Here is a 23415-nt window from a genome sequence, read left to right on the forward strand (position 1 = left end):
AGCTTGGGTTCAATTTGGACAAAAAATGGTCTGGTTCAAATTTAGTTCAAGTTTATCAAGCCAAAATTAAGTCTAGCGTGAGTTCAGTTTAGATAAAAAATGACTCAATTTGGCTCAATTTGAGTTTGACTCGATTTTGTAGTTTAATTCGATTTGAATTAATGGTTTAAATTGACAGTTCAAATGTATTACTTAGATTCATAGTTCGAGTTCGTATTCATTAACAAAACAATGTTATCTTACTTAAATAATATTTAAAATTTTTGATTTAAACCAAGTAAAATCATGAATAAAAATTACTGATTCAAACAATAAATTTTAATCGAACTAAACTAATCACCTTTTAGTTCAAATTAAAAAATAAATCAAATTTTTTAGTTTGAGTTTTGTTTAAATTTTAATAAAATAAATTTGAATTAAATTAAATCGATTTTTAAAGTCAAACTAATTCGGATCATATTTGGGCCATGTGCTTCAATATTAACATTTAAATCAATACAATAAAATATTAAAGTCTAATCAGATTTCTCGTACAGTATAATTCCAAAATGCAATATTGGTCCATGCCAGGAGGTTGAATATGCACATAATGTCCAGTCAGGTCTGATGGACAAGATAGATATTAGCACAAACAGCTGAGCCTGATGCTCCTGGTGCAGAGCAGGCCACGTTCATTCTTTAGGAAAATGCAGAGAACCCAATTAATGGCTTGTCGATTAGGTATGGCCGGCTCTGTTTATTAAATGCCTCAGCAGTCTAAACCCAATTCACGTTGGACCAGTCCAATCCAATGCTGCAATCACAGCAACTACTACTACTAATAATAATAATAATAATAATAACTCAACCATGAAAAATAAAATTTAGAATTTTATCTTTTTTAATATGAGAAAATTAGAGGTATTTATATATTTATATGCAGAGATACCATTTGTTACAAATATCTAACTTGTACAAGAGATTACATAATTGACCTTTAAGAAAAGTCTAAATACTACTTGTACAAGAGATTTTAGACACGTCTAGGCAACTTGACACATTTCTTCTAGCACTTGGGTAGAGGCTATGTTGCTTGACATGTGGGTTGGACATACCCAAAATGAGACTAAACAACAAGGTTGTCTTTCTTGCTAGACATGTAGACTAGACTAGACATACTCAAAATGAGGTTGAATAAATTGTTACCCATAAATTACTTTTGTTGTGTGCATGTGGATAACATCTTACCAAACTCGCAAGTGACAAATTGTATATGGGGATCTTTCTTTCTTTCTTTCTTAAGATGTAACACGAAAACGGCATTCAGGATTTTTGAAGGAATATAAATAGGCCAAACGACTATTTCCCATCCAAGGTTTGATGTTTTCTCAAAAGTCTCCTCTTTAACTATGAAAACACCAAATACCCACCATGATCGGTTAGATTTAACCAAACCCTAACGCCTGAAAATTTTATCTCTTTTTGCCCCTCTAAACTTTAAAAACTAAAAATTTTCCCTTAGCCTAAATTTTAAAAAATGGCAGTTTCATCCTAGGGTTTGGTTTTGAAATCTCCGACGACCGTTCCGGCTCTATTGTCAACGGCCTCTCCCTCCCGAAGCAGCCTCTCCTTCCGGCGAATGCTTTCCTCCCATTTGGAGGCTCGATCGACGTCGAAAACGCCTTGGGAGATGAAGAACTTCGTCGGGGAAGACGAAGTTCTTCGTCTGGGAGGACGATCATCTTCCCAGACGAAGACAACGACTTCGTCTTCGTCTCCCAAGACGTTTCCGACGCCGATCGAGCCTCCAAATGGGAGGAAAGCATTCGCCGGAAGGAGAGGCTGCTTCGGGAGGGAGAGACCGTCGACAATGGAGCCGGAACGGTCGCCGGAGATTTCAAAACCAAACCCGCGGGTGAAATTGCCATTTTTTAAAACTTAGGCTGGAGAAAAATTTTAGTTTTTAAAGTTTAGGGGGGTAAAATTAGATTCTATTTTAGTTTATTTTTAATATTATAGCAAAAATGACTATTTTACCCCTACCACCGTTAGGGTTTGGTTAAATCTAACCGACCATGAGTGGGTATTTGGTGTTTCCATAGTTAAAGGAGAAACTTTTGAGAAAACATCAAACCTTAGGTGGGAAATAGTCGTTTGGCCATATAAATAATACAAATTTCTATTTGTAGTCAAAGTAGTTTAAGCTAATAAACTTTAATATTAAGCAGTCATTTTGTTCATTGATACAAGCAAAAAAATCTGGATGATTTAATTTCTAACATCTGTATACATATGAAGTGTTGTATAAGTTATGTTACATATAATTTGACTAGACTGTATTTATATTCAATAGGTTAAGTCAAAATTTTCCTTTAGAATATGGTTTTATTCAAAAGTAAGTCAATGGTTAAATAGGTTAAAATATATTTCATATTGCCATGATTTATTTTTAATAATCCCTTTCACATGTCAAGATAAATTATTAAGAAGGCCAAAAGACTTGATCTCGGTTAAGATATAATAAAATCCTAAAGTCTTCTCCTCTAAATATTTATGGATTAACCAATTTTTGTTAAAAATATCAATTAGAGGTAAAAGTAAAACCCTTTCTAATGTTTGTCTCTTTATGGACAGAGATGAAGATATGTCTCCTCATCTTTTCATCAGGAAGATATGGTGATAATGTCAGATATGTCGTTGTTTCTTCTTCACTTCTTTAACTAGTCGTCAGGGAAAGAAAAAAGAAAACATAAAGATTTAAAGAGAAATGATTACTTTTCAAATCTTGGATAGAGAAAAATTATAAGATTTTTAAATTTAAGGAAAAAAATATAATAAAATTTTTATTTTTTAAAATTTCTTATTAAATAATAATTTTATCTCTGATTCTAACTGAGATTTTTAACAAAAATTAAATTATGAGTAAATGTTTAGATATTTGAAAATTAGAGAGGATGAGACTTTGTGATTTCACCCTACCTTGGGTTGGGAAAAGTCTTCCGGCCAATTAAGGATTAAGCAACTAACTTTAACTTAAACAACAGATTTTCCTCCTAAACTAAAACTACCAATAATCACAGCTGTATAATAAATATATTAGTAAATTAAAAATAAAAAAGTTCAAGCAAGATGCATGCATAAATTCAAGTCTATTTTATAAAAATTTTAATATTTTATCAATTTTGTTAATTTCTAATGTTTGTATCGTTTGACTTTAGCTCTTAATTGATTAATTATTTAATATCATTGTCCTTAATTATTATATTTACTTATTATTTATTTTAAAATAAAATCAATTAATCAGTCGGCAAGATTACATGACATGTTTATTTTTTAATAAATATGAACAATTAACTTTCTGACTAATCAACCCAGCCCACCCATCTAGAAAACACTTTCAATAAATAACCAGAAAGCAAATAATGCTGCTTACCTTCTTTGACACATAATAAAATGACTGAAAGCTCATGCAAAATACTTTATAATAGAATTAAATATTATATAATAATATATTATTTATTTAAATATTTAATTAAATATTAAAAATTTCAGCTATATATAAAATCTTGCTCATCTTTAAAATATTGTATCCTAATCCAAAATGTCTATTCCTTTTATGGGTACATTATTGAAAAAAATAAAAAACAAGTAAGTCCAACTAAAAGTGTATAATGTGATGGTTGCAATCATGGCTGCCAGTTTAGATTTGATATATATTATTATATGATTATATAATTTTAAATTAAAAATAAAATAACATTTAACATATGATAAAATATATAAATGTATATTTATTTATATAATTAAAATGAATATATATAATATTGTTTAGTTAGAATAAAATATATAAAAAGCAAACTAAGTAGAAAACATGTTCTCGAGAAGACTAGTAGAAATTAAATAAAATTATGTGTATAAATAAATCGTATTAATTTATTATTATACAAATTGAGATAACACAATGTAATTAAATAATATAATTATTTTGTAAGGCTGAATTGATAAATTATACAGTCAATGCTAATCCAACAACAAAGAACACCACCCAAAAGGATAAATATATCTAAGCCAGTACATGATGACTGAAAATGAAGCAAAACCCTAATTTGAAAAAGTTGGTTAGGTAGCTCTTGCTTTTCCCAAGGCCCCATCTCTCTCTCTTTTGAGATGGCAAGCAAGAAAGAAAGAGTTAAAGTAATTAATATTATATTCAAAATAACTAAACAATAGTTTAGTCTTTGTAAAGCATGAAATGGGAGGAAAAGTCATGGGGTATATCTCTCAAATTGTGACACACACAACACAAATTCTCTAGTAGTGCAAAACAGCTCATATGTTAGAGAGAAGGAAGAAGAAGAAGAAGAAGAAGAAGAAGGAAAAAAATAAAGGTAAAATTAGACTTGTCTAAGGCGCAAATCAAGGAAGGGTAGCATGAACTGTAAGGCTTAGCGCCTCAGCAAATTGCTTATGGTGCTTATCATTATCATCCTTCTCTTGTCCTCTGTTCTCATCATTCTGTGACAACATTGTTTTATTTGAGTTAATATTAATTATAAATTTGATTTAAAGAAACCAGGTGATTGGATTGGTCTAATGACAATTTATATATGTATTTAAATAATCAATAAAAATAATATAATATATGTAAAATTTATTATTTGAATTGACAATATTAGTGTAACTTTAAAGCTTTTTAGAATAACTTACTGTATATTGATTAGGAAAAGTTTCGAGAATAGAAAACTAATTACCCTAATATAGATAATTTTAAGAGTTATACAAATTTAAATTGCATAACGTTTAAAGGGTTTAAAAAATCTTATAATATTTACATAAATCTTGTGTATTAGATAGAATGATTCTATGTTTATTCATGTAAAGAAAATTTTTTATATTTTTCTTAGTTAAAATTTTTATATAAAATAATATATTTAATTAAATATTTAAATGAGTAGTAAAATAAGTAGATAGATATAATATTTTAGTGGTGAGATATATTATAGATGTGCTACACCATCAAGTACACAAGCCTGTCAAAACAAGACTCTCAAAAGCCAAACTTCAACAATACAAAACAAAAGCCTCCAAAATCCTCATTCACTCCCATGTCCTTCAAACCCAAAAGCTAAAATGATCATCATCTCAGTTTCAAATATCCCATCTCTCTCTTAGCCATATAATCTTCAGAATTCACCATTTCTTCAACAAGATTGAAACACTATGATTCCAACATGTTTCAGCCATCCCAACACAATCTCAAGCAACTCTCAAGTGCCTCAAAATCTCATCACATGCATTTACCAGACTCAGTTATGCAATTCTCCAACTTATCTCACTCTTACTTGGTCCAAAAATCTCTTCTCCCACTCTTTAACAATCTATGCAGCTGATTCTTTCTCCGTCACCATTTCTCTCTACCCTTCAACCTTCTCCTTCTTCCGGAACCGCCCCGGTTCCAAATCCATCTACTTGACCCACCACCATTATCAAAGAATCAAGCTTTACTGGGATTTCACTCGTGCTGAATTCTCCCAGAACTCTGCTGAGCCTGACTGCTCCTTCTACATTGCCATTTCCTGCAATGAGAAACTAGAGTTCTTTCTTGGCGATCTCCAAGATGAATTGATTAGAAGATCCGGGTTGATTACCACTCACCAGCTTGTGGAGCCGGCGCTTTTGTCTCGAAGAGAGCATGTTTTTGGACGCAAGAGTTATATTTCTCGAGTTCATTTCTTTGGGACCAAACACGAAATTGGCATAGAATGTAGCGGTGGAATTCTCAAAGTTAAAGTTGATGGTGAAACGAGTGTTGTCATCAAAAGGTTAGCGTGGAAGTTCAGAGGGCATGAGAGAATTTATGTTGATGGCATTGAAGTAGACTTCTTTTGGGACGTTTTCAACTGGGTCAATAGCAACAATGGCTCCGCTAATAGCGGGAAGAGTAATGAAAGTAATAATGGAAATGGTGGAAATGGACATGGTGTGTTTATTTTCCAAGTTGGTGAAGGTGGGGTGTGGCCAGAGATGGTAGGTCCGGAGAAGAGGTTGATGAAGAAGAGCTTGTCATCGTTAGGGTCCTCTTCAATGGCGTCGGGTTCTTTGTCACGGTCGCCATCTTGTTCAAGTGTGTTGCAGTGGGCGGAGGAGAGCAGTGACGGTGGTAGAAGCTCGTGTTCATCAACCAGGTCATGTGGAAGCAATGGTGGGTTTTCACTGTTGTTGTATGCTTGGAGGAAGGACTAAATGAAAATAAATTTGAAAGTTTGGGTTCACGTTGTTATTATTGTTTTGTGTTAATTAACTTAATGGGTTCATTTTGTGACATTTTTGGAATTGGAAATGATTCTTTAATAACTTTTCATATATGATATGCTATATTCAAATGTAAATTACCCACTTCGTATTGTGTTACTATCTTTTAAATTCATCCTCCAATCTTTTTGTGTTACTCATACGTGACATAATTTTACCAGATAATATGCAAAAGATAACTAAATATATCAATGAAGGAATTACTATTTCATCCTCATAAATTTCCATTCCGAATTGCTACATTGAAGAACGTGTATGAGTTCCATGGCTCCAAGGAATTTAAAGTCATAAAAATGGCAGACTCTTTTTGAATTCAAATGAAAAAGCTAGCTGTTTATAGAGGAAAATTCTGATCAAGGCGAAGCATTGAACAGTAAGAACTTCTGATTTGGAGCTAAAATTTTTGAAACAATAAGTCGAGGCCTTGACACTGAAACATTTCAAACTAACCCATTAAACATCATATTGATGCACCCCACAAAGTCTTTCCCATTACAAATAAACAATAGTGAAAGAACAAATTAACCAACCAGTTTGGCCAAAAAGTTGAGCTATAGCACATGAATAACAGGTAGAATTGTAACAAAAAGTATAAAAAAACAAACAGAATTTCCTCAACAAACCCACATAAACAGATGTTTTTCCTAAATAAGGAAGGGAAATTTTGAAGATGGCAAGTTGAAGAGGCTAGTGATTAGCCCCACAAATGCAACAATTGTTTTAAAAGCAAAAAACATTCACAATCAAGACTCTGCGCGCATGCACTGTTAAACCCACCAACTCACTCACCTCGGATTCTCAAATAAACAATCACTTCAAACAAGCAATGAGAAATCTAGATTGATTATAGTTGCTGCTTTATACACAAAAGTTGTGGACTTTCTGCGCCAGAACATGAGGAGCTTTCATTACTACTTTAAAAAGCACAACTAATATTCCCATTTGTGCTTGATGGCAATTGGATCATCATCATCACACTAGTGGGCTTCTGCCCTTTAAAAACAATTCAAGGATTTAGCAGTTGAGTGCTATAAGATTTGTGTTGTCTTGTTCTTTAACATTTATGGGAAGGATAAATTGCCAATATACTTTAACAATCCTAGAAACAGCTATAACAGTTCAATTTTAATGTTCAGTAACCATCCATAAAAGTTGGCCAGAAAGCATGACCACACTTCTAAGCATTGAACATGGCAAGAAAAAGTCTACACTACCAGAGAGGTTTCTACTTGAGTAGATAAGATAAACACTTGACATGTATGCATGAGCATTCTGTCTTTATAAAGCTAGAAATATGGAGGTGAGGGAGGGGGCACTGGAGGCACCTACTTATCAAACTGCAAGCAATGAGCTTTGCATTAATTACCATAAAAGCTTTATCCCAGCAGTCGTAATCACAACTGACTCTGAAATCAGGCGGGATAGGTAGCATCAGATCTTCCTGGACTGGTTAATTTCTGTTACTAGGAGTGAATATCTGGGCAATCGCTTCCAGTGCAGAAACATTCCAGCTCTCAGCATGATTAATAATCTGACAAATGCACAGTTGAAAGGAACTGTAAACAGTGGCCCTTACAGCATACAATACAAAGATCAAATTACTCAACAGCAACAACAAAAGCAATGATGCAACTTACTTTAAGCTCACTATTTAATTCATAGACAGTACTTCCATCAATAGAAATGAAAGGTCTCCAAGGAAGTTTCAGGTAGGTTCTGCAAATCAAAGCAAACTTGCGGTTGAATTACAAACTGATCCAAAAGCAACGGCAAAAAGTTTGCATATTCCTTGCTCAAAGATAAATTTTCATCTATGCATGGGATGTTAAATGCAGTAGAAATTTGAAAATTCTTAAACCTCCTACCTAGCTTCTCTCCTTCCGAAAATTATGTATGCAGGAAAGAGAAATGGAGTAGGGACATGACCTTGTCCAGTAGCAAGGAGTGTAACACATATTTTCTGCATCACCTTGTCACACTACAGGTTCAAATTTAGTCAATGGTGACCAGGCCAAGTTTAGATAGACCTGATGTGTATGATTATGAAATACACCAAGCGAAAGACCTGATCCTTTATGGTGAACCAAGCCAAAGATACCTAGCAGATGCATCTCCATAATATCTCTTTATGCGTAAAAAGTTGAGGTAGACTACTATTCTCCCCCCCCCCCCCCCCAAAAAAAATGGCAAGATGAAAGTGTGCAAGCAGGAGAGAGAGAGAGCACTAGTGTTATACAATATTTTACTGATTTAACAACCAATTTATTAATATATACAAGGCAATCACACTACACTACTGGTCATCAGCAATATTTTCCAATCCCCAACAAAGCAGCCTCTTCAAATAATTTTAACAAACTCTTTCAGCTCACAGTGGACAAAGATACAACTTCAGATAAGAAGGATTCAAGATAGGCACCTTAGTTTCCATGTCGCCAGAACAAAATCATTATTAGAGTTGGCACCCTGCACATTTTGCCATATCAGTAGTCGTAAAAAAGACTACTGAAAAAAAAAATCAATCAAAATGTGTAGTAATCCCATCTAATACTGGAAACAAAAAGAAAAAGAGAGCTTTCGGTTGATAACCCCTAACCTGGCTAACTCAACTAAAACATCAGGGGCTTAGAGTTCTAGATCCAACCTAAGGACATTTGGCTCTTGGGAGGCTTTATACCGAGGAAAAGCTTACACTGATATGTTTTGATATAAATTTTTAGATGCCTATTCAGAAAATTTTCAACCAGATGTCTTGCATTTACAAGAGTACACAATTTGCTGCTTAAACTGTCCTTCCAAACACAACTATATGCAGTTACAGTACTGAGTTTTTACAGTCACAAGCACTAAGGATGAGCATGTTTGGGATTAGATTTGACCTCTGAAGACAACCAAATCTTGGAGAACCTAACCCTTTAAAGCAGCCAGAGAAAAGACAGTTGCTGCTCAAAAATCAAGCTTGCTAGTAAGCACTCTTAATTTCTCTACATTACATAACAAAATGTAGCTGCATAACGGATGGACCAAGCTTTTGACCATACAATTTTGAAGGATTTAGTGACCTTGAATCACACTACAGCTGTATGGCTACACAATGGACCTAGGTCCTCAAAACGCTTTAAGATGCGTCTCCTAGAAATGAAATACGAACTGCATATGCCTATCATCACTTCCTAAGATGTTGCATATATGAAGTCGCAATAATAGCTTCAAAGAAATGATTTTGATATTTTTATATAATTTCCAGATAAACTGCAGTGCTTATTATTTATTTCTAAAGTCAGCCCCACTTTACTCATAAAAGAGGAAAAGCTATAGAGGAAATCTCTCCACTGTTATCTACAGTCATTTTATGAATTTAAACTGTCTAGGTATCAAGTTTAATAATCTTCAACAGTGTGAGAAAAGGCATCAGAAAACCAAGTTCTGCATTTGGCCTGTGTGAATATGATTTAAAGCTCTGGGCTCTACAGCTAATTTCCTCAGGCCCAAATCTTCCACTTCCTTGTAGATGCCTTATAATTATATTTTTATATTATTAAAGAATCACCAAGAAAGTACCAAAAATATTTCCACCCACAAGCTTAATTAGTTTCTTGTTAACTAAAGCCACAGTTCATTTATAGAGACAACTACCTTCTCAATCTTTTGCAATTCAATTGATGGAAATTCAAAGAAAGGAACCAGCAATCTCAAGTTGCGTGAATACAGCTCCTTACCTGAATAGCCAAAGATCACATCAATTATTTAACTTTCTCAAATTGAATTACATGCATTGGAATCTTCAGGTAAGTGCCTTTAGATAGATTGAAATGAAAGGGAAGAGAAGGAAAGGATAGAGTTCAATATGTTTCCTAAACAGAGGCTTAACACAGAAAGTAACAAAGAAGGTACACAAGATGAAACTGAGACAAAGACAATAAGCTAATTCTAAATGTCTTCTATCAGCAACCCCCGATTCACACTATCTCCTGAATATAAGAGGAAAGCTTAAGAAAGGTGGTCTTTAAAATTAGTGTAGACAGCAAGATACAAGTGTTTTTTTTTTTCTTGAGCAAGGCCTTCCGAAAGCCATGAGAAACAACTATAAAAGATTGAAGCATTAACATGTGCAGATGCAATTATTGCATCAAAAGGTCAAGCAGTAATTTTATGTACTTCCGTAATTTCAAACCTATGACTACCCTGCAATATTTGAATGGATAGAATTACAATATATATATATATATATATATATATATATATATATATATATATATATATATATATATATTATATCAAACCTCGAAATCTGATAGTCGGATCTTCGAATATACAATCTTCATCATAAATCTCAGAAGTGAAAATCCCTTTCCATTAAATTAAAGAAAACATATTAGATAATCTAGGCAATAAATATTTACATCGTATCATTTCACACTAAGTAACCTTAAATTCACAAAAAACTATACAAAGCATCTCCTGCTAACCTTCCTAATGCACTTAAAGTTCTTTATCTTCATCATTACAATTAACCCAAGCAATAGACAATGAAACAAGTAACAAAATGACAATTCACAAAATAAACCATAGTATTGTACCTGTAACAAAATAAGCATGGTCATAATCCGTCTTCAGTGTAGTTACTACATCATCAATCCCCTTATTTGAAATCTCCTCTTCTTGTTTAAAATTCACCCTATCTGATCTGCAAAACTTAAATGAAGAAAACAGATGAGCATTATAAGCTAATTCGAGTTTGAGAGCTCTTTTTATGCCATGAAAAGGCACTTTTACATAGTTCAGGAAGTTTTTACATTATTTTCAGTGATTAATTGGAATGATTTTCATTAGAATAGAATAGAAAACTTTCCAGAAAGCATTTAAACACTCTTCTGAGATGTACTTTCCAGACCAAAACACTCTTAAGGAAAATTTTACATTACGTTAGTGTTTAGTGTTTGTTGAATGATCTTCTAATGAAAATCATGAAAATTTTTCAGAAAAGAATTTAAACACTCTTCTGAAATGTATTTATCAGACCAAAAAAGCCCTTAGAGTAAGTTTTGATAAATCATGTCATGGATATAATTTCATAAATCAATTTTACTCAAGTAAGCACAGGACTTAGCCTTAATAATTCTGTAGTATTTTTTTTCATATCATGGAAGCACAGTCACTATCTAAATAATAGTCTCTGCTTACAAGTTTACAACATACAAAATGTTGTTAGGACCTAGAACCATTGTACCGAGTAAGTCAGGGTTTCGACTTTTGTAGTCAAGTTAATTAGTCCAAATTTTTCATATGAAAGGTCATGTTATTTGAACCCTGACCTTTCATGAGGGATTCATTTTGACTAACCACTGCCAAGTCCATCAAACTTTCTTTAAACAAAAACACACACAATTTTCAAAACAACACTGGTAAATGATTTGCTACAATGCAACACTCCCAACCCTAGAGACCATTCATTAATTATACAAAACAATTAGAAACAATACCAAAATTTGTAAAATTTTAATTAACTTTGTAGTGGGGTTTTCTGCACTTTCTAGCAATTAAACAGAGAAGAAACGTGCCCTTACCTATCTTTGTCAAACGAGGAGAAGAGTCTAAGGAGCTCAGTCACTCCAGTTACAGCCAATTTCAAAAACTTCGGGGTTCTCGTTCTGTTATCCGGTAAGGCTGAGCAGCATTTGAAGCAATGAATTCTCTGCAAAATGGACGATCGTGATGAATTGAAGAAATTAGAAATGAGAAATCTATACGATTGAAATGACAAAAATTTTGATTACCTTGAGATGGAGAGTTGAATTGGGTTGAGCAAAGCAACACATCCCCGCCATTTTCCAACTTCCTCCGGCCCGTGGGTATACATTTTTCAGTTATTCGCCTGCCTAATTTTGATCTTATCCTCCGCCAGCGCTCTCCTGTTGCCGCCACGTAATACTGCCTCATTTGTCTGGGAGCGCAGTGCCCTAAAAGGGTTTATGAGTTACAGTTCACATAATATAGGGACGTCCAAGAAATTTTATTTTAAAAATTTGTCATGCTAACTTCCCCCCATATATATTGAAAATAACATTAACCCCTAATGTTGGTAAATATTTTAAAGACTTGTAGTGAACGGCCGGTCCAATTATACTACTAAGAAAGAACAAAAAAAAATCAAAATCGGTCCATTGCTAAGTATTAGTAATCAAAATCGAAACTTATCGAATCAATTCTAAATCTGATTTCAATTCCGAATGTTGATAATGTTCTCCATAATATAAATATCTATTATTAAATGTTTTAGGCCCATTTTTTGTTGCTCTCTTGATGAAAAACCCCTATCAATGTATCCCGCAACAGCTCAACCGCTATTATGAGTAACAAAATTTATCAACAAGAGATTTAATTCAAGCTCAACTTGATAAGACACTTACTACAATTGTATAAATAAAGGTTATATGTGATAATTTCAAAAATTAAATCAATAGTAAAAATTATTGAAAAATTTAAAAAACCCTTAAATTAAATAACACTTTAACTAAAATTTTATCAAATCATTTTTTACCTTGAATTTATATTATTTTAAATTAGATTTAATAAAAAAATTACTAATATAAGTATTAATAGGAGAATTTTTAAAAGATTTTTTTGAAATTTGAAAATTTTTTGAAATTCTAAGATTTTAATATGTGCATTAGTTATTTTTAGAAATGATGATCACACCCTAAAAAATAACAAAACACAACAAATTAGTACGGCTATCAACACATTTTTAAAATATATAGATGAATATGAAATTTCCTTAAAAATATGAGAAGATATCAATTTGTTCTTAATAAATTTTAGAAAATAAATTTATACTCCATAATATTATTATAATATTTCAAATTATAGAGATAAAATAACAGTTAATTATAGTTTTATTATAATAGTTGAATAAAATAATATAAATATCTTTTAATTGTATAAACTAATTTTAACCAATAGCCGGGTAAATGATTTTTTCCGACTTAGAAGGTGGGAATGTTAATTTATGAAACCTTTGGCGGTATATAGTAATTTATAAAAAAGGCAAATTATTCGATTAAAGAAAAAAGCATCAAATCTTGCTTCAACTTGCGGCAAATTATTGTACGGACTCTGATTGACAGGTGAATTATCAAATAATTCGGATCGAAGTAATACAATCGTTTTTCGGTCTAGATTCATTCACACTTGGCACTGATTTAAATTACCCTTCAACCGACTTTCCACTCTCTCTAATTGACCATGGCAGATTCCAATGCCACCGTTCCCCACCCTGCCAAGATCATCACTGGGGCCGATCCATTCGGCAGCGACTTGAAGGATGCTCTAGTCTCCCACCTCCGCTCTCTGAACATAGAAGTCGAAGACCTCGGTACCTCCTCTTACTACTCCATCGGCGCCGAGGTCGGCCGCCGCGTCTCTTCCTCCGCCTCCGACACTCGCGGTCTCGTCGCATGTGGTACCGGCATCGGCGTCGGAATTTTCGCTAATAAATACCCTAGTGTCTTTGCTGCCACTTGTCTCACACCTTCCGATGCTCAAAACGCTCGCTCTATCAACAACTCCAACGTTCTCGCCGTCTCTGGTAAGTCAACCTCCAAAGACTCCGCCATTGAGATTGTCAACACGTGGCTCAACACGCCTTTTAAGGCGCCCTGTCCTGCGTCAGAAAACAAACCCTGGGATGACGACGTTCAATGTTTTCTTGACAATTCTGTAGCTGAAATGAGTAAAATTGGTAAAGAAGATGAAGAGAAAGAAAAATCTAGCTCTTGTAGTATTTGTTGTTTGATTAAAAATAGGGAGCTGGGTCCAATCGATATGATTCCAGGAGGGTCAATGAAGATTCTGAGGGAGACTCCAACTTCAGCAATAGTCAGGTTTAAGGCGGGGAGTGTGGAGCCAGCGCATCATCATACATTTGGACACGATTTGGTGGTGATGGAAGGAAGAAAAAGCGTGTGGAATTTAAGTAAAGGGGAGAGGTTTGATTTGGTTGTTGGTGATTACTTGTTCACCCCAGCAGGAGATGTGCATAGAGTCAAGTATTATGAAGATACTGAGTTTTTAATCAAGTGGGATGGACATTGGGATATGTTCTTTGATGAAGATCTTGAGACTGCTAAGTCTGCTATTGAGAAGGAAACCGTCTGATCTCTCTTCGTTTGCCTATATGAGGTAATGTGTTGTTGTTTGTAAATTATGCTTTGATTTTGTTGGTGAGTATGATCTGTAAGAGTTATTGCGCAAAAGCTTGTGTTTTTGAGAAAGTATGTTATGTAATATGATGTTAGACATGGAATTTTGGCCTATGTTGATATGTTCTGTTATCTACTTGTATAATGTTTTTTGGGATAATTTGGTTATTGATTGTGCTGTTCTTGCTGCTACAATGCGTTATTTAATTGTTGAATAACTTAAATTTTGTGGGTGTTGATCTTGCTATTTAAACTTTGCAATGCCATGGTGTTATGTTGGTTGCTTAATTGTGTAGTTTCTGCTGCTCTGCTATTGTTAGTTGTGTTTGCGCTAGCTGCTATTGTTTTGGATAATATGTTGCGGACTTGTTCATCTGGTTGTTCATGTAGCTGGTAGGTAATACTAATTGTTGCAAAAAGCTGCACTTCAAATTTAGCTAAATTTTAACTCAGACGAACACTTCAATATGATCATCTTTGTTCTTGCTCTCCAGTTGATCATGAAAATCCACTTTTTTGCCCCAAAACTATGCCTTAGATGTAACTTCTGCAATAGCCTTGAGAAGCCTAATAATATCTATAAACCTTTTGGGTTTGCACCAACAAATTTCATCTTGGTTTACAATGCCGGTTGAAAAACACATACCAGCCTTCTAATTCTGAATCTGAGGTTGAATCAGCAAACATTGCTGCTCCCTCGTTTGTGCCCAATTTGTAGAAAACATAGGAGTCTTCATTACTCACTTTGCCCTGCAACTTGAGATTAAATTTCATGTTTGAGTTTCCATCAACCATAACACAAAGCAAAGAAATAGAGTAGGAACATTGCTTCTGTTGAAACATATTTTAGTAAACACTTGAGTCTTTCCAAAATAATATTGCTTCAAGCGAGAGTTCCCGAAGGGAATATTCTCTAACCCCACTTACTTAGGTTTGCCAAATATGATAAACCCACTGAAGCATCAAACATAACCCTCTGAATCATCGACATGTTCTTCAAGAATGCTTCAAAATTATTAATTCCTGTCTCATTTTTTTCTCTCTATTAGTTTTTAATTTTCTCAAATCTCTCAATTTTCACAAAATTTCTCACAATTTCACAATATCTTGATTTCTTTTTTTATTTTCCTTTATCTGCTTCGTATCTTGATCTGAAAATGTATCCCTCAAAATTTAGATTTGGAACCATTTTGATCTGAATGAATGTTATGTTCTTCTTCCTCCAACGATCTATGAAACAAATATGTTTGATCCATTATTTCAATACCAAAATTCATTCTAAATCCTCCCTCAAATCAAAATCCAAGTGTGCTTGAACATGAATGGTGAGCAGGAGGCACACCTTTGATGTTGGACAACAGATCACCAATTTAAAATGACCCCTTACAAGAACAAATTTGGTGATGAGAAGTGTGAGATGTTCCTATCCAAATGGTGTGATGATCAACGCAGACAATGCTGAATTGAATTGAGTTATACTTTATATTATAATATAATTATAAATTTAATGGAATCAATATACTTATAATTAATTTTAAAGTTTAAAGTAAACTTTCAAGTAATTTACACATTCATTTTAAATATACTTCACATTAAACTATCTGTATACTTTGTAATATAAATTAAATTATACTTTACACGATAAGATAATTAATAGTTTAATCATACTTATATTTAAATTGTTTACAGTATACTTTAAATTAAATTAGTCCATTAATTTGAATGTAGAAGTAATTAGACGATTATTTATGAATTTTCAGTTTATGAGAAATTAATAACTAAATTATAATTTTAACCTAAAGTCCATTCTTGGTATAGGATTGTAGTACTGGTCTAGGCCGGTCATGGGTCCAAAATTTAAATAAGTATGAAAGAGATTTAAACCCAAGTCATATACTTGAAAATTTTAATATTCTACCAGGCATTAGTGGCTTAAAATTAATTCCAAAATTTAATTAATTATATCATGCTTCTTTCATTCTCTCACACAGAGTCATTCTTTTTTCTTGTTACGGGGTGAGCTTTTTATATCCAGGCATTTTACATTTATTTAACCTACTATCTTGAGGCTAAACCAATGTTACCTATAACATATTATTTATTTATTTATTTATTACAAAGAATTATGATATTGGAGTTAATTAAAATAAAATAAAACTCCAACACTGCTTGATCTGTCTTAAAAGAAATAAGGAATAGCATTTGGCACATCTTATGCTGATGAGTTTGAATGAGGAGATGAAAGCAAAGATCTCCAATTTGATGAAGGAGACAAAGACGACAATATCAAGTTTGAAAAATGCAGAAATATCCTTCTAGATTTTCTTCTCAAGAGAGGATATAAGAGAAAAGAGTAAATACAATAATTTTTCCGTTTGAGAAGGAAAAGATCTTCGGTTTAAAATGAGATTTATAACGTAAAGATAACTTTTTTCGGGTTTGAGTTTAAGAGGAGGTTTATAATGTAATAATTAGTCTTAGATATGATTCGGATTGGTTTGATTTTAAAAGTTAATTTTGTTTGATTTAAGTTTTGAAAATTAATTATTTCTCTCCAAATCTACGGTTTTTTTTTCTTTCTCTTTTTAACTATTCGTGGCTTTCTCTTCTTTCTCTACTATTAATGAAGAAAAATTTATAAATTGAGATATTAATGACCAACAAACGACAACGAAAAAACTAAGATAATGAATTTTCATTTTCATCTAATCTCGCCGGATGACGAGAATCTTTGGTGCACTGATCCAATCAACACCCTTTACTGATAATTATATTAGAGTATTTTGGGTAGAATATGACAAACTTAGTTTTAAAAGATTATTCCTAAGAAGTAAATGTGCTAATGCTAGAAATAAAAATATATATTAACAAATTAATCAAAAAATTACCCGTCCAAAGGCCTCTAAAGATTTATACCACGTTAGCAATTTCTAAAATAAATCAAATTATTAAAAAAGACATACTGCAATCAATCCATCACTCAATTCTTGTTTATATTTTATTCCCTCAAAATACATGCAACAATCAACCATTATTTCTTCTCAATTTTGTTTTTTTTTTAAAATTAATTATCCTCCATTGATACCCATTTCATTACTTCTTCAGTTTCAGTTCTCATGTGGGTATGTCTGCTAAAGCTAAGAGGGACAATAAAACATCTTTTGTTTTTTTTTCTTTTCTTTTCCTATTGTGGAGTAAACTTCATTAACCAGCCTTTACAGCAATACCCAGTTGCTCTATTTATCCCCTCCGCTTTTTTTTTTTTTTCTTTTCATTTCTTTATAATTTAGAGATTTTGGCTTTTGATTTTGATTTTTTGTGTTGGCGGTGAAGCGAGTAGTCCACTTTTTGTCTGCTTCTGTCATGAGTTGTTATTTTTTTCACTTTATTTCAACTGCATACATTCCCCGGTTTTGTCTTCAGTTTGTTTCTGTTCTGTGTCTTTCATGTTTTTTCTTCTTTTATGGGTTCTTTTTTTGTAGAAATGCACAAGAGAAACTTTATGCCCAGATCAAATCTAAGTCTTGTTAAGCAGATTTTGAAGCATTTCTGAGATGGGATTTTCTTGGTTTTGAGGATTAGTAGAGGTGAGAGCTTTTTCTCTTTTTACCTTTTTATATATTTAGTTATTTTGTCTCCGTTTTTTCCATTTATGAGTTAGTTTTAATTCTGGTGATTTAGGCTTGTTAAAAGACCAGATAGAGAGTTTGTAAAAGTGAAATTTAAGTTGTTTTTTTTTTTTATAAAAATGAGAGATTTTCCATCTTGTTTTGGGGAAAATGGGGTACAAGTAGCTGATACTTCATCATCCAATAATGCTAAAAATGGACAGAATTTGGTTACTCGTGTCTATCAATCTCGTTTTCGAGGTCGGCCTTGCTTGATCAATATTTCATGGAGTAAGAATTTGATGGGTCAAGGGCTAAGTTTGGGAATTGATGATGCAGCGAACCAATGTCTTTGTAAGGTTGATATCAAGCCTTGGCTGTTCTCTAAAAGAAAAGGTTCTAAGAGCTTAGAAGCTTATACTTGTGTAATTGACATATATTGGGACCTTTCTTCAGCAAAATTTGGATCCGGGCCTGAACCATTAGAGGGATTTTACGTTGGTGTTGTTGTTGATAGGCAAATGGTTTTGCTTCTTGGGGATATGATAAAAGAAGCTTTCAAGAAGACTGGTGCTATTCCTGCTCCTTCTAAGGCTATTTTCGTGGCTAAAAGAGAGCACGTTTTCGGCAAGAAAGTATTTAGTACCAAGGCACAGTTTTGTGATTATGGGCAAATTCATGATCTTGTGATTGAATGTGACACAAGTGGTGTTAATGATCCTTGCCTTATGATTCGTGTAGATGGAAAAATGATGATGCAGGTAAAGCGGCTACGGTGGAAGTTCAGAGGAAATAATACTATTTTGGTTGATGGGTTCGCTGTTGAAGTTTTTTGGGATGTTTACAGTTGGCTCTTCGGTGCATCACTTGGAAATGCTGTTTTCTTGTTCAAGACATGCCTTTCAGCTGAGAAGTTGTGGGCTAGTGGACCTCTTTCTGATCCAAATACATTGCCTTGGTCTTTCTCACAGAGGTTCCTTGATTCCAAGTCACAAGGTCTTGGTTTTTCGCTTATTTTGTATGCTTGGAAGAATGAATAGAGCCATTTGGGAATTTTTCTTTGAAAGCTAACAGAAGCTTTAAGTGAGTGGTATTCTACATATATGTTGTTGATTTACATTTAAACTGATTAAAAATAGGTCCATTTGTAATTTTTCTCCCCTTTACCTCTTGAGTAACCGGAGGTCTGAAGCAATTGAATGGTTGTAGGATCATTTTATCATTTTAGTAAGATAGATGTATATTCTACACAAAATGGTGGTTAATTTCCTTTTATGTGTTCTACATGAAAAGATTTCAAATGCTTGTTTCGCACCATTTATATTATCTACTATTTGGCTTTCTTTTCTACAATTCTGAGAATTGAATCTCCTGATATATCATTTTGCTTTCCTGGAATAGTGATACTTCTGTGCTAATTTTGGTTGAGTCTCCTATTTTGTGGTTATGTATTTATATTCCATTTAACATGGATATTTTTTCTCCTTGATGATAAAAGTTATAATTATCCTCTAAAGGTATCCTTTGGTTTGTAAAAACTCAGAAAGTACTGATATTTAGTTTGAATTCTGTTTTATTTCTCTTAATGGTGACATACTTTACTTATGTAAGTAATGTACAAATAGAGCCAAAGCTATTGTTTGTGGACAAAAAACCGGATATGGATGGATGCAGGAGCCTTGGAAGGTGATGCATCTTCACATTGCTCTAATCTTATGATCAATATGGTTATTCCAGCACAAATACTGGGGTCATTGAAGAAATTTGAGTTAGTTTTCATAATATGTTAGTGGGAGCACGGTGGCTCTAGGTCATTCAAATGTGCAATGTGCTAGCAATGACACCATATACTTACATACAACAGGTAATTCCCATTGCCTAGCCCTTTCCTAGAATGATATAATTTTCCCTTTGGATATTCATTTACTCTATTACTGCATTAATCTTGGGTTTTAGTACTCCACACATTACCAGGGACATCTTTCTACTGTTGCAATTTCTTGTTCACTATGCAAAGCCATTAGGAACCTTCAGTAATGCTGCAGCTATGATTTTTCCCTTTTATCGATGTTCTTCCGAGCAGCCCTTGCTTTTGATACAACTATCTGATGGTCAGTTTGTGTCTGCCTGTTTCAAAAGGGAAAGTACATATTCCTGAAGGCTGAAAGTGTATGCAATGTCTTAACTCTTCATAACTCTCTGGTCTGCAAAGATTGTTTATGCATGTTTTGTTTGAGAAAATCTGACAGTTTGAACTCTAGCTTCAATAATCTTATTATTACCTCACGTATCATTTTCCACAGTAGAAAAACTCATCTTTTGATATCTAAAATTGTTTACTCTTGGCTGTCAGAAGCATGAATCCCTTCTGTCTTTCATTCATTTTATTTTCTCAAGTTTAATTCAAGCTCAATTTGGGGTGCATTTACACAATTAGAAGCAATTATACTATCCATGGATCTCTGGCTGTCTTTTGTCAACTTCAAAGTCATTATAACATATAGCAAATATTGAATTATGTGGAGCTTTGCATGTGCTGGTACAGAGACCATTGTCATACATTATCAACAAAAATACCGTACAACAGGGAGAACCTGGAGGCATAGAGAATGTGGCTTTAAATTTTAAAGCAATCTGACCTAATTCTGGGTTCAATTTCGGAAGGGTTAGGAAAATGGATGAAGAAAGAAGAATAAAACTACTGTTTCTGGTGAGAAGAAGCAAACCGTATTTTGAATCAAGGACTACCGTGTCAGCAAGAATTTCACTGTCTTTTGTGACAAGGAATGTGAAGGAAACAAGAGGAGGAATTGTAGGCCATTACCAATGGCAATTTTTCTGCATATTTGTCAACTTGATTATTTGTAACTTTGTCACCAACTCTTCATACAGCCCATAATAAAGCGGATTAAAGAATAAGATTACTTAAAAAGAAAATTTTGGGTCGTTTGATCATGAATCCTTCTTTTGTTTCTATTTTTCTTTATAGAAATTTGTGAAATCCTTATTTGTTTTGCTTTTCAAAATGAGGAAAAAAATGAATGGGTGAAAGACAGTTTATGGGTCTTATTTTATAAATTACTATCATCTTATTTTATAATATTTAATATTTTTAATTTAAACCGAAATAAGTGGTTAAAAACCCGACCCAGCCCAAACATAGGCCCATCTCTTTTATCTTTGACGCTGGAATGGCCTTTCCTTTTCCCATTGACATCTCTCCGCGTTACAGCCGACCTTAGTTGTCTCACCCCTTCAACGCTGGTAAGTTTTCATTGATTTCTTTTTATGTTATGATTTTTTCCTTTGCTCGATCTAATTTTATTTCGATTATTAATTCCAATGTCATATTTATGTCAGCAATCTCATGTAATTAAATCCTTAGGGTTAGTTGTGTTTGGGGAATTTTCACGGTTTTGGTGAAAAGTAAAAAAAATAAATAAATAAATAAAAGAAAGAAACGTAGTGTGATGGATTCACAAGATAGGTTAAATTTTTATATTTTTAGCATAATTGGAAACAATTGTTGCTCGAAAAAATTGTGGTCTTTGATGTTCCGGGTGGTTTTTATAGGTAAATCTGGAATGTGGGTGATGGTTTATGATGCTCAATAGGATTAGAAGGAATTAAAATCAGTTATATTGCTTTCTGTCAATTTTTTTATTCCTTAAGTTGACATTATTGAAATCTGGTTTTGGTTGCATTTACAAGATAAGTTTACCTTTGACTTTGGCTAGCAAGAAGGTTAATCTATGACTAACTTTTGAGTTTTAGAGAGTTAGAATAATTCAATTAAATCTTTCCCCAGTGACATTAATCTAAACAACAACTTTTCTTTGTGGTTATGGCATTTTTGGGGGTGCATTTGTAGGCAGCCTATTGAGGAAAAAACAATATCTGCGATCCTACTTTTGAAAACTGTTCTATGCCCTTCTATTCTAGAAGGGATTAAAAAAACCATCTATCAAGTGTTTATCTAAACTGTGCTTCTGTTTTTTTTATCCCAAATCTTTTGTGTCTATTATAATGAATGCTTTAAGATTAAGAAGTGAAAGAGTTTTTGACTTTCTTTTTTGTTTGATAAAAAAGGAAATAACTTAAGCTTACTATTAGTCCTATTCCTATTTAATGATGTTGCATTTTAGCCTCACATTATGTATATTCAGTACTTCTAGGTTCACAATTTGGAATGTAATTAAAATTAAGTGATTGCTGGAATTTCAGTTGGTTAAAGTTTTTCTACCTTGTTTTTTGCAATATGTTCTCTAGTAATAATCGTCCAATACTTGTTAAAAATACATGGAGTAATCACTGTTCTTGATGAGAATTGTGATAATCCCCTCATCCAGTTTGTTGGTAACTGATTGCAGTAAATTTACTTTGAAGTATAATCATGGATTATTGGGCAAAACTAATGGAAATGTGCAATGCTAGGCAAAACTAAAAATTTATGATCTATTAAACCTAATTTTATCATCATAGGATAAAAAAAATAGAAGGCCAATGAGTGCAACCAGTGCAAGACCTTCTGCCTCTGTTACAAACACCATCACTGTAGAAAATGCAGGGAGCAGTCAATCTCAAACTCTGGTCCTGCGGCTGAACCGGAGGAAGAAGAAGGTAACATGGAAAGAGGGAACTGTAGACAATGAATTCATGCAAAAGAAGAGCTCCAAGAAGTGCTGCATTTTCCACAAAGAGAAGCCATTTGATGAAGATACCAGCGATGAAGAGGATCATCATCATCATCATCATCATAGTCATGATCATGACCATAATCCAAAGGATGCCAGTGGAAGCTCAACCACTGGTTGATTAATTGATTCCATGCCATCCATGTTAGTGGGCACTTACAGGAAAAAAGGAAGAATTTATTGATAGGGTAATGGAAACAGACATTGGAATATTGATATTCTATCTGTTAAGAGATTTGGTATGTATGATTTTTTTTTGTTTTCCAAATATTTGTATTTTTTTCATATTAAATTAATTGAGGCATTGAGTAATGACAATTTGTCATATCATCACACAGCTGTCAGCCTCCAAAAGTTCCAGTAAATCTGTCATAGATAGTGCCACTGGATCAACAATGGAATATTCTGATTGAATTTTTTACTGTGCATATTTTATTTTTTTTATAATTTTTGTGTTTGTGCCATATTTATATTACTGATTTTTCATATTTCTTTTATTTCAAATTAAATTCTTATTGTTTTACTTATTGATAAAATTAAAAAATATTTTCACAAACTAAACTAATTTTTATTATACGATTTTGTGGTAATTTCGTTGATGAAAAGTATTAATTAATTTTA

The 23415-nt window shown here is 33.0% G+C and overlaps 5 protein-coding genes across 12 annotated transcripts; 4 read left to right on the forward strand and 1 right to left on the reverse strand.

Moving 5' to 3' along the window:
• The first annotated feature begins 5199 nt into the window (after window positions 1–5199).
• LOC123208664 lies at window positions 5200–6222 on the forward strand. The gene has a single exon (XM_044626185.1). It carries the CDS (start codon window positions 5200–5202, stop codon window positions 6220–6222), a length of 1023 nt encoding a protein of 340 aa, XP_044482120.1.
• Window positions 6223–7317: 1095 nt separating this feature from the next.
• On the reverse strand, window positions 7318–12244 carry LOC123209247. 8 transcript variants are annotated; one of them, XM_044627132.1, is made up of 8 exons: window positions 12069–12244; window positions 11859–11986; window positions 10872–10978; window positions 10575–10640; window positions 9928–10010; window positions 8157–8269; window positions 7929–8007; window positions 7318–7822 (listed from the first exon to the last, which is right to left on the reverse strand). In XM_044627132.1, the coding sequence occupies exons 1-8, from the start codon at window positions 12117–12119 to the stop codon at window positions 7742–7744; spliced, it is 708 nt and encodes a 235-aa protein (XP_044483067.1). In that variant the 5' UTR covers window positions 12120–12244; the 3' UTR covers window positions 7318–7741. The 8 variants fall into 8 exon arrangements, 6 of the variants coding, with proteins under 6 accessions (XP_044483067.1, XP_044483068.1, XP_044483069.1 ...); XM_044627133.1 differs by lacking the exon at window positions 8157–8269 and adding an exon at window positions 8711–8793 and having other exon boundaries at window positions 12069–12243; XM_044627134.1 differs by lacking the exon at window positions 8157–8269 and adding an exon at window positions 8711–8757 and having other exon boundaries at window positions 12069–12241.
• A 1170-nt stretch (window positions 12245–13414) lies between these two features.
• Window positions 13415–14716, forward strand: LOC123209506 (DNA damage-repair/toleration protein DRT102). The gene has a single exon (XM_044627585.1). It carries the CDS (start codon window positions 13537–13539, stop codon window positions 14446–14448), a length of 912 nt encoding a protein of 303 aa, XP_044483520.1. The 5' UTR covers window positions 13415–13536; the 3' UTR covers window positions 14449–14716.
• A 2798-nt stretch (window positions 14717–17514) lies between these two features.
• Window positions 17515–19453, forward strand: LOC123209244. The gene has a single exon (XM_044627129.1). The coding sequence runs from the start codon at window positions 18241–18243 to the stop codon at window positions 19138–19140; it is 900 nt and encodes a 299-aa protein (XP_044483064.1). The 5' UTR covers window positions 17515–18240; the 3' UTR covers window positions 19141–19453.
• Window positions 19454–22603: 3150 nt separating this feature from the next.
• LOC123208665 (protein phosphatase 1 regulatory subunit INH3-like) lies at window positions 22604–22915 on the forward strand. Its single transcript, XM_044626186.1, has one exon. It carries the CDS (start codon window positions 22604–22606, stop codon window positions 22913–22915), a length of 312 nt encoding a protein of 103 aa, XP_044482121.1.
• The last annotated feature ends 500 nt before the right edge of the window (window positions 22916–23415 follow it).

This window comes from Mangifera indica, chromosome 2, assembly GCF_011075055.1.
Source record: "Mangifera indica cultivar Alphonso chromosome 2, CATAS_Mindica_2.1, whole genome shotgun sequence".
NCBI classification, from domain to species: Eukaryota; Viridiplantae; Streptophyta; class Magnoliopsida; order Sapindales; family Anacardiaceae; genus Mangifera; species Mangifera indica.